This window comes from Taudactylus pleione, unplaced genomic scaffold, assembly GCF_031769625.1.
Source record: "Taudactylus pleione unplaced genomic scaffold, aTauple2 ptg000113l, whole genome shotgun sequence".
Taxonomy (NCBI): domain Eukaryota; kingdom Metazoa; phylum Chordata; class Amphibia; order Anura; family Myobatrachidae; genus Taudactylus; species Taudactylus pleione.
Window position 1 is genome coordinate 6,271,599 of NW_028284515.1, and position 15,771 is coordinate 6,287,369.

The 15,771-nt window shown below is 43.2% G+C and overlaps 1 protein-coding gene across 6 annotated transcripts in view; it reads right to left on the reverse strand.

The window, feature by feature from the left end:
* The window catches only part of SLC8A3 (solute carrier family 8 member A3), a 410,207-nt gene that overhangs the window by 274,639 nt on the left and 119,797 nt on the right, over positions 1-15,771 (reverse strand). For 5 of the 6 annotated variants that reach the window (XM_088471215.1, XM_088471212.1, XM_088471216.1 and 2 more), the window contains one exon: positions 3,478-5,304. The exons of the other annotated variant lie outside the window; for it this stretch is intronic. In XM_088471215.1, the coding sequence (XP_088327341.1) occupies positions 3,478-5,243 (1,766 nt within the window). In that variant the 5' untranslated portion in view covers positions 5,244-5,304. The remainder of the gene's footprint in view (positions 1-3,477; positions 5,305-15,771) is intronic. 6 annotated transcript variants of the gene reach the window in all.

The window sequence follows — 15,771 nt, forward strand, 5'->3', positions numbered from 1 at the left end:
GGTCTTTGGAGCCCAGTGCAAGATGACAAACGGAACCCCCCCCTCCTCTCCCAACTGTCGTGACGTCTACATCTAAATCAGAAGCTATATACCTATTGCAGACTGAATCTCCAGATATATTGAAAAAACCTAGCCATAGATATACAGTATATATGATGTAAAGGGCTAGTATATATGATGTAAAGGGCTAAACACTAAATATCAAGATATACGTTGGATGAAGTGCTACATTTTTGGTAGTTTTATGTATCTATCATACACACTGCTTTAAAACCTAATAGGTGACGTACATGCCAGCGAAGACGGGAGCAGAATAAACACTGCAGCCTTGTGAAATGTGTGATTCATAATAGAATTTAATTATCGTAAGAACCTATCATAACAGGCCTGCCAAGTTCCAGTAGGAAGATGTTTAATGTTGCCACTGTCCACATAAAGTATCTATTTTCGAAACAAGAAACATTTGTTTCAAATAAAACGCAACTAATGTTTCCAATCATACAGTGCAGCCTATAGCCTGGAGATACCAAATAAATATATTAGCTATATGTACTGTACCTTGGAAAATCATTGACAGGCTTCTGTAACATATTACCAATGTAGGAGTGTTTTAAATCACTGACACTCACAACAGATATGACGTTATCCATTTAATATTTTAAATTCACTATTTCCTTACTTTATTCACTACTTTTCTCTATTTTACTGTATTTCGCCAGAACAAAGTGGAGACACAACACAGGTGTATTTTAATGAATGAACATTATAAGTTATGTTTTAAGAAACACATCATATCACACTATATTACTAAGGACAATTTTACACTACTCCTAGAGAGCACCAATGAACCTCATTCTTTAAGTTTGACAATTTAATGAGTTTGATGGCACCCTACCCTATTATGTATACGATGTGGCAAAAGTAATTATTACTAGCCAAACAGAAATAGATTATTGTATATCATGGTTAAGGGATAGGAGTCTGAAAGTTTTTTCTGTGCAGGACAATCTCTTTTTGTCGAAATTAAGAAATACATGGGTCTATTTACTAAGCCTTAGATGGAGATAAAATGAACAGAGATAATGTACCAGCCAATCAGCTCCTAACTGCCATGTCACAGGCTGTGTTTGAAAAATGACAGGAGCCGATTGGCTGGTACCTTACCTCGGGAAGTAATCGGGAAGCCGACTGCCTAAATACCGGCAACCGGCTTCCCGACTGTCTTATCCCGGCATGGGTGAAATGCTGGGCGTCTAGATGTAGACGCCCGCATTTCCCCGATGCCGGGAGACCGGCGCCCGGCATCACGATCGTAGTGATGCCGGGGGCGCCACGAGCGGACAGCCGCGGGGGGGGAGGGTTAGGTTTAGGGACTTAGGGTTAGGCACCCCCCCCGGGAGGGTTAGGGTTAGGCTAGGGGGAGGGAGGGTTAGGCACTCCCGGGGGGGACTTAGGGTTAGGCACCCCCCCGGGAGACTTAGGTTTAGGCAGCGGGGAAGGGGGTGGTTAGGGTTAGGCACTTAGAGGGGGGATTAGGGTTAGGCACTTGGGGGGGAAGTTAGGGTTAGGCACCCCTAAGGAGGGTTAGGGGGGTTAGGTTAGGTTAGTCTATACTTACCTATCCACGATCGGGATTTCCAGCGCTGTCGGGCTTCCGCTGCTTCTAACTCTGCTCCTGTCGGGCTGCCGCTGACGGGAATCGAACCCATTCCCTTACCTCAGTTCTCTTTATCTCCATCTAAGGCTTAGTAAATAGACCCCTTAGTTAGTCAGAAAGAGTGGCCAATGCTGCAGTTAGTAACACTATAGTGTAATGTACGCGTCTCACACACTTGATTGTTGAATGTCTGAACTAGGGATTACTGTTATATATAAAACGAAATAGGGCAATTTTCTCAGATATATAACACGCACTGGAATGAGGAGGGGGTGAAATATCAAAATGGAAAATTCAAAGGAACTTTTATCGGTTTGCTGTCATTAATAAATGATGCTACATTCCTTTGAATAATATAGGATGAGTGTTCCAAATATACTCTCCACAATCATTACCTCATCCTTAACTTTCTATTATACGTCGCTTTCCATGTGTGATTTTCTGCCATGGTGAGAATTCCAGCTACAGTGTTGAGATGCAACCACTTCCTGATCATGTAGAAGGACCCATCTCTGCGGCCTCACGTTAATGAGGAGCGGTGCTGACCTGAATATATTTTCCCAATTTTGAAAGTGTATTAGCTACAAATTAAGATTGAAGCAGAGATTACCAATCCCCAGTAAATGGCACTTTTGCTAGCACCCTGGTTTTGCTACATTGCAAGGGTGGAAATATGGATAACTGATCAGAGTTCTCGTGTGCACATTTCTCATAAATGGATGATGGCCTATAGACAGAACACTGATTAATGCTGCTCTGTTATTCACTTTCATATAAAGGTCCCCATTTATTACCACCAAAACGAGTGATACATTTCACTGTGTATGATAAATGGTGCTCTAACCAATCAGCTCCCAACTGTCATTTTTCTAACAGTTGACAGTTGGGAGCTGATTGGCTGGAGCACCATTATCATACACCGTGACATTTATCACTCGTTTTGGTGATAAAACTCGTTAATAAATGAGGCCCAAAGGCTGTGAACAAGCACATGGTTACCCATGTGATTCAATGATTCTTACCTCCTTCAGCGCTCTCTTCACTGTACATAGAATAAAGGGTAATCCAAAAGTTTTTAAAAAAACACTTCTTTATGTTGTCGTTCAGCATTGGTTTGTTACAGTATATAGAGGGGCGCCGAGAGGAATAGGGGGGGCACTAATTACCCTGTGTCTTTTGGAGGGGCCCAGGGCCAGCTGCTGAGATGGACAGATGTTTCCTTTGCAGCATTTGGCTTTGGGGAGCCAGGCATAGTATATTACATTGAGTTTGTTTTTTATTCTGAGGGGACATGACCATGCCTCAGAGATTTGGCCACGCCCCCTCAGTACCCAGGCCCTATTCATCTCTCAGGCCGACAGTGTATTTTGAATAACTTCTTACAGACTGAACATCGTTATATTTTACTGTAGGGTGTACATTATTCCAATTATCCTGTATTACAAATGCTGGTTCTCTATCTGAAGCCAGTGCATATGTATAATTATTGCCAAGCATACAGTGGGCAATTAATAATACTCAAGAGTGTAATAGTTTTTGTTTGATTTTTAAAACACTGCAGAAGAATCACTAGAACAGACAAAATGTTACCATCCAGTCTACCTGTATATTGCTCTAATTTATTAAATAATGTAATGCACTGTGGACACCCTATAAGCTCAGGTATAAAAATACATGTCCTTTTATAAATAGCAAGTTTTTATCTGTACTAAGTAAAAATTAGTAATACAGGTCTTTGAAAAATGAATATTGTCCATTACGACTTCAAAGGTTAAGCAAACAGCAAGATCAAATCGTAAGAATAAAGAAATTTGACTTACACAGTTTCGTCATTTTTAAATTCCAGTTCACCATATGTATCTTCAAAATCTTCTCCCCCACCTTTTGCTGTTCCTTCAACTGTCCTAAATGGGACTATGACAGTGCCCCGGGCACCAGATGTCCTAAGAACTTTAACCTCCATCACACCAATGCTCTCACTAACTCGTATGATGTCACATTCAAATGTAAAAATCCCAGCATGGTCATCATCCAAGATAGTAACTGATGCCACATATGGAGAGACCAAAACCGCTTTTGGGTAGCTAAAACTATTGGGTTCCATTGGTTCTTGTGTATCAGCTACTCGTATGTTGCTGAGCCTCACAAAGAAATGTTCATCTTCTTCAAAGATGTCATCATCAATAATCCCAACTGAGAACTCCTTTTGGGTTTCTCCAGACTTGAAAATTAAGGTTCCCTCTGTGAACTCATAGTCAGCGCCTGCATTTGCAGAACCATCTTCAGTTTTGTAGTCCACAAACAAGGTCTTGGAGATGTCACCATCTTTTCTCACAACGGTCAATAAGACAGCACCACAATTTTCAAGACACTGATAGGAACATGGGTCAAAATATATTTTAGACACAAACTCTTCCGATTCATCTAAGCATATGTCTTGCAAGCTGGAACTTCTTTTGGACTGCTCAGCAGCATGTTTCTTCAGAATATTACCTGCTCCAGTCATCATTCTAGTGGCTTGTATTCGGTAGAAAGCTCTGCTCTTCTGTTGATGTGACAAAGCATAGTAGTTTGCCATTTCTACTAACTGATCTAAGTCCTTCTCAGGGTGTTTCTGCTTTAAATCTTTAAGGATCCTAATCATATCTCTGCGTGATTCATCTACCTCTTTACCATCCATGTTTAACAGATGTCCATCTAGAAAATGAGAATTCATAACCTTGCCATCCATTTCAATCCCTTTAGGATGCTCAGCTTCTGTCTCAATCATAATTGCTCTATGTTTGTCTGTCCTATACTTTTTGTGCATGTACTTGTAGAAGAGAAGACGTCTGTCTGCCACCCAGGCAAGGACAACGCATACAGGAAAGAAAAATAACGTCAGCAAACCTTCCCATACTTGAACCACTCCAGGAGAAAAGACAGCGAGTATCATATACAACCAGATGTATGCAAAAATGCTCCATGCTGCCGTCACAAAAAATACTCGAAGATGCTTGACCTTTCTCACTTCCCCATCGGGTATGACATAGACGCAGATAGCAATAATGATGAACATGTTAAACGCTGCACTCCCAACAATGGTAGATGGGCCGAGATCTCCAGCAACAAACCCATGCCCACACACCTCAATCAGGGACAGAAGAATTTCTGGGGCAGAAGAGCCTAGTGCCATGAGGGTTAAATTGGAGACAGTTTCATTCCAGACTCGAATGGTCGTTGTAGAGGTCTCTCCATTAGATTTTTTAATGATAATTTCCCGTTCTTGTGATGTTATGACCTCTATTGATGCCATAAAACGATCTGCAATGATGGACACGCCAAGAAACATGTAGATCATTGCCACAAAATAGACAATGACTCTGGCAATTTTATCCCCCAGGGATGGGTTCTCTGGGTACCATATTGGCAATATAACACCTTCCTTACATTCAAAAGAGCCTGAGCAGTTGATGTTTGGTCCAGCACTTGGTGGATGCCCTGTGGCAACAGCGTGAACATTAAGACTTTGAATAAACAAGATGAAGGTAACAAATCCAAAGTGGAGAAAAGTCGATGCAAGAGGCTGTAACTTTAGCCAAGCCATACATAAGTTTTATTGGGGAACTATAAATCCAAGTAATCCTCCTCACAGATGGGTCAGGACTCTAGAAGATAAGAAGCAAAAAGCATGTTAGTGTGACATTATTTGGCTATCCAGCATTGGCATTTCACAGTCAATGGGCATTAAGCAATCACACAAAAACAACGGGAGGTAGACTGGGTATGTCTAAGCTATAGGCATCCTTGGTCTGTAGATAAATTAATTTATTACTTTACATGAAAATAGCTCAATACAAGTGTTTTGGACTGATACACTGCAGCATGGCATAACCTAGTTCAATTGCTATATTGTAGCAAGGGAAGTAACAGAGATATATGCGACTCAGGTAGAGTTGGATGCATTGTAAACATAAGCAAGAAAAGATGGGGACAAAAAAACAAAACGAAGCACAACTGCGTGCATACAGTATGTTCAGTCGGAGGCATCTTAGCGTTCATCCAGCTGTAAATCACTAGTATAGGCCTGGCCAACCCGTGGCTGTAGAACTGTTGTGAAACTACAATTCCCAGCATACCCTCCCATTGATCAGCTGGTATACCACGCTGGGACTTGTAGTTCCACAACCTCTGCAGAGCCACATGTTTGCCAGGCGTGCAGTAGTATATGTGCCAGATATACGTCAGAGGTAACAAATGTAAAATTACATCCAGTTTTCTAGGTCTTTGAAAAAGAGTACCGGTACTCAGAAAGGAGCTATCGGCACTCACCTTACAAGCTATAGAAGATTTATAGTACAGTAGCTTCCATACTTGACAATCCTTCATATGCCTGTTTTATTCATTCTGAAATTGTTTTATAGGATTTATTCCTGTTTTTTTTTTTTTTTTGTACTAGTTAAAAGAATTAATAATTTTGCCGCACAAAAAGGTGCCGGTACTGTGTAGTGTTGAGCACTGTTGGAAAAACAGAAAAGAGACTGCTTACACCCCACAACAGCGCAGAGCTGTGGCATGACTGTATTAATAGTAAGTGAGCAAGTCGAATCTTGTACACAATACAATGATGAGAATAGAGAATACTCATTTAACAGTTATTAATATATATCTAATAAAAAATATATTTACCTTATTAAATACAACCATACATAAATGATGTGCACAAATTAAATAATGTGAACAGACTGGTGTATCTACATATCCTATTGCAGCCACACTTACTAATTAAGGCCCTGATTCAGAGCCGGACGCTCTGACCAGAGCGCTCGCTCTGAATCAGGGCCCACCTCCATAAATATGGAGCGTCCTCCTGGACGCTCGTATAGCTGTGGGTCACAACCCACAGCATATACGAGCGTGCATGATGATGGTCGCGATGGTCTTGACCATCGCGACCATCGCTACTGCGAGCAGAAGCCTGCGGTTGAGTTTCTCAACCGCAAGGCCAGGAGTGATTTTGGCTCTATCAGAGCCAAAATCACTCCCACTGACATCACTAGTGATGTCAGTGGGGCCGGCTTCTGACGGTAGGCGTTCCCTTGGGAACGCCTCCGTCTGGCAGGCACGCCCCCGGCACGCCCACCAAAGGGGGCGTGCTGTCAATCAACATCGACAGCACGCCCCCTTTGATCAGACACTACGAGTGAAGGAAAGTCCTTCGCTCGTCGCGTCTCGCACATGCACACGACGGAGCTCCCTCCGTCGTGCGCATGCGCAGTGCAGACCAACGACCCACTTGCGAGCGGACAGCCGCTCGCGAGTGGGTCTGAATCAGGGCCTAAGTACTGTAAGCTAGAGGGGTCAGTCAATCTGCAATCAGTAGCGGCTAGCTAGCGCTGTTCAATGTCACTGCTCTTATTGTGCTCGGCCTATGGCTGCCCGCTCAGTCACTCTGCTGCTCCTCCTCTCCAAGCACACAGAGTCATGTGTAACATGCACCAAAACCTAGAAACCGATGTACAAGGTACTCTCAGAGCAGGGCCGGATTAAGGCTTATGGGGGCCTTGGGGAAACTAAGTTATGGGGGCCCCCACCAAGCCACATGGAGCCTACCCCCGCCACACGTTAAACACGCACACACACATATAATATATAAGTAGCAAACATATATAATTTATATAACATACACACTAACACACATATACAGTATATACACACAAACACACACACTAACATATATACATACACAATATACAGTACACACACTAGCACATATATACACATTAACACATACATACACAATAACACACACTGTATACACACACTAACACATACTATATATACGATAACACATACACAAACACATACATACACATATATAAATAATAAAACAGTATATACACACACTTACATTCTATGCAGCTGCTTATCACTTCATTAGGCCACGCCCCCTTGTGCCGTAATGCCGCGAATCGCGTGTCATATGGGGGCGGGCTTGTTGTGTTGGCTCCGACCCCATTTCGGCAACATTAAGGCTGATTGGTCCGTTCTAGGTACTAGCATGCTCTAGTGGTGGGGGTCCCACTGTGTGTGGGGGCCCCTCTGTGTGTGGGGGACCCGGGACGACCGCCCCTGTCGCCCTCCCCTTAATCCGGCCCCGTCTCAGAGACAGTTTTCTTTATCACTGGTAACCACCAATACAATGTATATTTGTTCCTCATAAATGATGATGACAGCAATAACCACTGGTTACATATGGGATAATAACCTACTGTAAATTAATAGCAATTAATTCTATTTATCTCTATTTTTAAAAATTGTGCTTTACACTCTCTCTTATGTTTTGTCCAACTTATGTGCACTCCTAAAAAAGCGCAATTCATTTATTTAGCTGAAAAGAGTCCAATAAGTTGATAAACATACGGCCTTATTGAAAAAAATTCTGATAACAGCCTTCTTCTTGGGGTCAATGACACACAATTAAATGTACTAAGTGATCTCTGCAACTTCAATGAGCGGTGTCTTCTCCAATGTACCCAGAGGCTTTGACAGTCAATTATTGTAGTAATGGACAATAGTATTGATCAGTTAGCCAACTAATTGAATAGAGTATCTCATGCAACCTCATTCCGTGCTCCTGTCAGCCATCCTATACAGCATCTATACGAGTGGGCTTACATAGGCTGCAAAGGACAGTATTTACTGGTGCGTAGTTACTTTATGTATGTACTGTATGTATTTATTTCTTTACATATTTATGTTTAAAAGCCACTAAATATAAAAGAATAAAGAAGACTTTGGTGTATTCAGTTTCCTCTGACATTATTGTTTTCAGGCTACAAAGCAGGGTTGCTAGTACAGGTGTGTCCACATACATGTGACTCGGTAGCGCCGTGCGTCTTTATGTGTTTTATTCGCACAGTGATGTGAATAGATAGCACAAGCAGCCCCTGCTGATTACAATGATATGCGGCATGCCTATGTTCTGTGTGCGACTGCGGCTGTATCTGCATGCCAGATGCTAAGACACTGAAACGTAGCGCTTCGCATGCAGATACCGCCGCAGTTGCACACAGAATAGAGGCATGCCGCATATCATTTTAATCAGCAGAATCTGCTGTTACGTCCTATTCATATCACTGTGCGTATATGACACATTGGAAGATAAGTCACACGAAAAGACGCTCAGCGCCACCAACTCACGCCACGCCATGGCACGATTGGAACGGCTGTTTAATGCGCAAGAAGGCTAGACGCATGAGGACACATCTGTACAGTCATTTTGTGTGACGTGTAACTGGCAGAAAAACTAGTTGATAGAAAGTTATTTATAGTACAGTGTTACATCCCTATAAGGCATTATAATTTAACGGGGCATTTTACCATAAACAATAATTTTTCAGAAATCTCTTCTCTAATATTAGTGGCATTGTATGCATATTACAGGATGTGGGCATAACTATTAGACCATACCAACAAAAATAAATAGAAGACTATAAGGAGCTTTGGGATATTGCTATAAAGTATTATATTGAAAGGGTCATACATCCTCATGGTTTGTAGTATGAAATTTCTATTATCCCAGTGTTGCAACAAATTTGTTACAAATTGTTGTGCCAACCAAATACCTCTCCTTAGGGACAGATTCAAGTACTATAATTAGTATATAGGTAAGCGGGGAGACTCATACATTTTGGGGAGTCCTCCAGACTCTCAGAAAAACAGGTCACCCTCCTGCATCCCAGTGACTTCCTAGTGAAATGGAGCAATCATGTCATCATGGCGCCTCCCTCTTTGCGTGATGCCACAGTTGTTCAGAAGTTCGACCAACCCCTGAGTGAGTTATTTGCTATTTTTTTTTAGCAGATACCAGACAGATCCTTACACAGTATGTTTTATGAGAGAATGGTAGGTCAACTAGGACCACTAAATCTATATATAGTACATAAAATCAAATGTCCTGACTGACTCATTAATGACCAGCCCAAACCCCTGGACCTAGAAACAGGAAAACAAGGAGAATATCCCTTCCATGACGTAGGTGCCCACTAAGAAAGGATTTTTTGAAATTCAACTTCTAAGTGGGTGAAAAGGGCTAAAATGTTTCCTCCCCTTGTGCAATGTCCTGACTGACTGTCTCATCGTGGCTGCAGCACAGTTCAATATTCAAAATGCCAAATGTCATCACAAGTGCTGCCAAACATCACTGGCAGTTGGTGTGGCTCCCCTATTTAAATAGTGAGGGAAGGGAATGTGTTACTACAGAGGTGAGAGAAAAAACTGTGTTACAACAGCAGTAAGTGGGGAATGTGTATATATATATATATATATGTGAGGGAGGGGATTGTGTTACTACACAGATGAGGGAGGGGAATGAGTTACTATAGAGGTGAGGGAAGGGAATGTCTTACTACACAGGTGAGGGAGGGGATTGTCAAATGTGTTACTACGGGGTGAGGGAAGTGAATGTGTTACAAAATGGGTGAGCTAGGGGAATGTGTTACTACAGGGGTGAGTGGGGGTAATGTATTACTACAGAGGTGAGGGAGGGGAATGTGTTACTACGGAAGTGAGCGAGGTGAGGGAGTGGAATGTGCTAGTACACAGGTTAGGGAGGGTAATATCTTACTATAGCAGCGAGGGAGGGGATGCATTACTAATGAGGTAAAGAATGACTGTGTTACTGTAGTGGTGAGATGGAAATGGAAAAAGTAAATATCTAAGGTCTACCCAGGTGAAACTGGGTACATCAGCAAGTCAGCTATAAAATGAATGCCTGCAATGTCCTTTAGTGGAACTATTGACAGGAAGTAAGCTGTTTGCAGGAAAATATTTCCCCTTATAAACAAAAGGAACCTCAAATGTCACATCCAATAAACCCATGAACATTGTGTATATACTGTATATATTTAGAGTTTGGATTGCTTTCATATATAAACCATCCTAGGTTTCAGCTTTAGGGGTTTAAGATTACCTCCATAAAAGACAACTTCCCTACTACAACCAACAGTCAATTGAAGCCATGACTTATTGATCATGATAACTTGTCCAGTTTAATTCATTTTCCTTGCATAATATCTGCCAGTGTGCATGTTTCATTGCCAGTCACAAACGGCCCCATGACTACAAGCATATGATAGATGATACTTTAAGATACACTGATGCAGCGGAGGAAAATATATAACCGACGTGTTCATTCAAGCAATGACAAACAAAAGGGTTGAATATGATAATAGTGTAATGGTCTAAATGAAAGCAGGTGAGCTGCCTACAGCATGCGGTCAATGTACAAGTAACAAGTAATTGTGATATATGTAGGAGAATGTACGAAATCTACGCCAGGCATCATAGCAGGCACTGCATTAGGGAGGTCTATGAGAGCATTAGACAAGCAGCTTTGAAGCGAAGATTTTAACAAATGGAAATATGACAGTGAGGTTTAGGAAGGACTATACAGGATAATGGAAAATGGAAACAGGCATTCAGATAAATGAAGCAATAGATGGAGGAAGCTCAGTATAAAACACTTTCAGCAACATTATTGCAATAGGCTAATTGTAAGCTCTTTAAAAAAAATAAGTTTTGTGTAAAGGGCCTCATTCAGAGCTGTGCGCTATTCTGATGTTTATGGATTTCAGCAATTATCTGTAAAACGTGTATGTGTCCAAGTTGCAATGCACGTGTGTCAAGGTACATTACCGTAGTACAGGCCCGTCAAGAGCTGCGCTGGGCCCCGGTAAAAAAGGGGGCATGGCCTAATCGAGGATGGCGGCGTGGTTACGCCCCCTTAGGTAAAAAAAAAACAGTTTTGCAGCAGCGTTGCGCACTGGCGAGGGGGGCGCAGTGAGCCCCCTCAGCCCGGCGCATAACCAGTGGGGGGCTTGATTGCTCATAGGAAACAGCTGAGGCTGCTTCTTAGCAGCTGCGAGCAGTCTCCCAGTGCAGCCCAGCACACAGTCTCCCAGTGCAGCCCAGCACACAGTCTCCCAGTGCAGCCCAGCACACAGTCTCCCAGTGCAGCCCAGCACACAGTCTCCCAGTGCAGCCCAGCACACAGTCTCCCAGTGCAGCCCAGCACACAGTCTCCCAGTGCAGCCCAGCACACAGTCTCCCAGTGCAGCCCAGCACACAGTCTCCCAGTGCAGCCCAGCACACAGTCTCCCAGTGCAGCCCAGCACACAGTCTCCCAGTGCAGCCCAGCACACAGTCTCCCAGTGCAGCCCAGCACACAGTCTCCCAGTGCAGCCCAGCACACAGTCTCCCAGTGCAGCCCAGCACACAGTCTCCCAGTGCAGCCCAGCACACAGTCTCCCAGTGCAGCCCAGCACACAGTCTCCCAGTGCAGCCCAGCACACAGTCTCCCAGTGCAGCCCAGCACACAGTCTCCCAGTGCAGCCCAGCACACAGTCTCCCAGTGCAGCCCAGCACACAGTCTCCCAGTGCAGCCCAGCACACAGTCTCCCAGTGCAGCCCAGCACACAGTCTCCCAGTGCAGCCCAGCACACAGTCTCCCAGTGCAGCCCAGCACACAGTCTCCCAGTGCAGCCCAGCACACAGTCTCCCAGTGCAGCCCAGCACACTGTCTCCCAGTGCAGCCCAGCACACAGTCGCCCAGTGCAGCCCTGCAATATTAGCAGGTTGAGAAATAGCTTCTTCTCATGTGTGATTGTTAGTTTAAATTTAGCTGTATATTTTATGTCATTTTATTAAGCTGTGAGTTTTTTATTGCATTGTAATTTAGCTGAAACATTTTTTGTAATGTGGAAGTGACAATAAATTTGATTGACTGAAACATACAACCCTTCCCCCCCCCAAAAAAAAAAAAAAACTCAAATTAACATAATATAACAAATGATATGCCAATAGATATATTTTCTTATCCAGCATTCCGTTACCCTGATCTCTCATCAAAACGGTCTATAGAGTTGCCAAAACAAATAGCAGTGTGAGCAATTCTCTCTTTGTAATTATTTCCTACCACATGTACATACACACTAGGGCTAATGTTGAAAGCCAGTTAACCTACCAGTATGTTTTTAGATTGTGGGAGAAAACCAACAAAGACACTGGGAGAACATACAAACTCTACACCGTTAGGCAGGGTTGGACTGGCCCACAGGGGTACAGGGGAAATCCCTGGTGGGCCCCATCCCTTTTCTAGGGGTGTAGCAAGATCATGGATGAACTTGAGTGCCTGGTTTATTTCTAGGGAAAACTACACCAAGATTAGCCCTCCTGTCAATCTGAGTGAGTGGTCTTGGCGCACCTCTGCCCCTTCTTTTATAAAGGGACCCTATTCTTTGAATGTGCTCTCTAATGGAAGACTCAGTCCCTCTGTTGTGGCTGGCCACACCCCGTAAGCTTTGGCCCCTACCACTGCATTCCCTGGTGGGCCCTTCCTGTTCCAGTCCGACACTGCCGCTAGGGCTGTGGTGGGAATGGAACCCAAGACCTCAGTGTTTTGAAGTAGTAATGCCAACCAATACACCAAACATGCTATTGAAGCACCCTGACCTCCAGTACTTTCTGGACCACAGAACTCTCTTCAACAGTACTGTCTTCCCACCAGCACCCTCTGCAGCGGTGTTCTATGAATGCAGTGGTCTTGTGTGAAATAGTACTATACTATGCATTGACAGCATATTTGCCTTCTATCTGGGTACTGGGGAAGCTGATTGATTTGTTAATGATGGTAAAATTATGTTTATTCAATCTCATTATCCGGATCTATGTTTCCCACTCACCTGGTATTTTAATGGTCTGTTCATTAAAAATGGGATTTAGTGCCTGATTCAGAGATTTTCGCTAATGCCACCGCTGCGCCATCTGTGTACTCCGCTGCTGTACGATAATATGCAAATATTGCACCCGCCAATATTTGTATTGAGACGCCCACCTGCGTCTTTACAAATCCAAGCGACTGCGTCCAGAGACAAAGCTTCGGTCGCAGATCATTCGATTATCACAGTTCTGAGTAACCCTATGGCTACGCAGAATGGCCACGGGTTCTGAGATGCCGGAGCCACCCTGAAAACGGTCACTACATGCCTGCACTCTTTGCCGCAACACCCCGTTACCTCTCACAAAACGCTCCCTGACTGTCAATCACACTGCGAGTAAAAAGTCACTGCGAGCGACTATGGCAATGTACTTTGACTCATGTGCAGTTTACAATTAGTCGCTCAACTGCGAAAACATCTCTGAAACAGGCCCTTAGTGACACATTTATTAATAGAACAAACGTATTAGAGATAGGAAGTTTGCTTATCCCAGAAAAGGAACCCGTACTTGGAGCAGGATTCATTTTCTGTTTAATCTCTTTTGGGGTCTTAAGTGTAAACCCCTTTGAACAAAATAAGAGAAGCCCTTTTTGTAGGACATATTCATTATCCGTTATGGGCCCATTATATACACGGAAACACTAGCTTCCGTATATTTTTAGTAACAGGCCCATGCACTATTAAGGGCCCAATTTAGCAGTCTAGTATTAAGCAAACTCTAAAAATTGATAGTTTTCTGGGTTTGCTTGTGGAAACCCACACCATCTTCACAGTATAGCTATATCATGCACAAAATATCCTATTATGTACTGTACATGCTTACACATAGTTACTTATTTACTAGTATATTTCACCTGCCATTCGTCAGGTCACTAGCTATTGTGGCCACCATGTCTCTCCAGCCCCATCCCTCAACTGACTCAAGCCCCCGTGTCTCTACAGCTTCATACCCCTGCCAGAATATTCTCCAGTCCCATGATTCATCCCATCTGTGTCCCTCCAGCCCCATCCCTTAAAGTTCTCTATAGCCTCATGCCCCTCTGTGTCGCTACAACCTCACACCCTCTCATAGTGTTTCTCCAGTCTCATGCCTCCCTGTGTGTCTCTCTAGGCTCATGACACCCCCTGTGTCTATCCACAGCCCCATGCACCCCTCCTGTGTCTCTCGCCCCATATCTCACTAGCCTTATGCCCCCTGTGTCTCTCCAGTCTACTTGTTCCACCTTGTGTCTCTTCAGCCTCATGCCCACCCTGTGTATATTTCGTCTCCTTCTCCCCTATATCTCTCACTGTCATCTGTGCTCCCCATTTATCTAATCTCTGCCCCGTCTCACTGTGGGGGTTATGGGTGGGGCCACAGGGAGAGTGTCTCTGTTGGGGGAGCAAAGGGAAGTGTGTATGTGGGTGGGGGGGGGACTGTTTGTTGGTCTAGCACTCATCTCTACTGCCCAACTGTGGAGTCAGAATTTGGGCTGCTTATATTATAGCTATATTATTTGTTGCAGAATGCCAGACATTCTTTTGTTTTCACATACACAGTGGTCTAATTTTTCCATCCAGCACTTTTTTTAAATTATTTTTTTTCTTTACTTGCATACACATCTCATTTAAAGTAGCACACCTGAATACCCACTGACTTGTGAATAATCAGTAGATTTGTTGCTAAAATGAGTATCAAAATCTCAGCTCAACCTTTAACATTTTTGGAAGAAATATGACTTACAGTAATTAGATTTTCTGCTACCTTCTGGCAGACATAAAGCATAACGTAAAATTGCTATCTATAATATATACAACTGTAAAACCAGGATAAAGCATTCTAATATGACGTTTTACACCCATTTTCTTCTTTTACTCTAACTTATCAAACTCAATGGTGGCAGGTAGTCACTAGAGCTGAAACACTTTCATTAACCCCGTAGGTCATAGCAGTTAAAAGAAGTTTAAATATAATTTGCCAGAACAGGAGAGCAAACTAATATAGCATCTGAACACCATATTTTACATATCTTGCAAGTTCAAGCAAAAAAAATGAATACAATGTCAGGCCAAATAAATTGTTCCCCTGGAAATGTAGCAACAGCTATCTATTTTGTAAAAACTTATAAAAATAGAGTAGAAGGAGCCATCTTGTGAGATGAACAAGCAGACTTTACATTCTCTAGATCTGGCCTGGCCAACCAGTGGCTCTCCAGCTGCTGTGAAACTACAAGTTCCAGCATGCCCTGCTACAGTTTTACTATTAGGGAATGCTAAAAACTGTGGCAGGGTAAGCTGTGATTTGTAGATTCACAACAGCTGGATAGCCACAGGTTGGCCAGGTTTGTTCTAGATCAGGGATGGGAAACCTCAGGC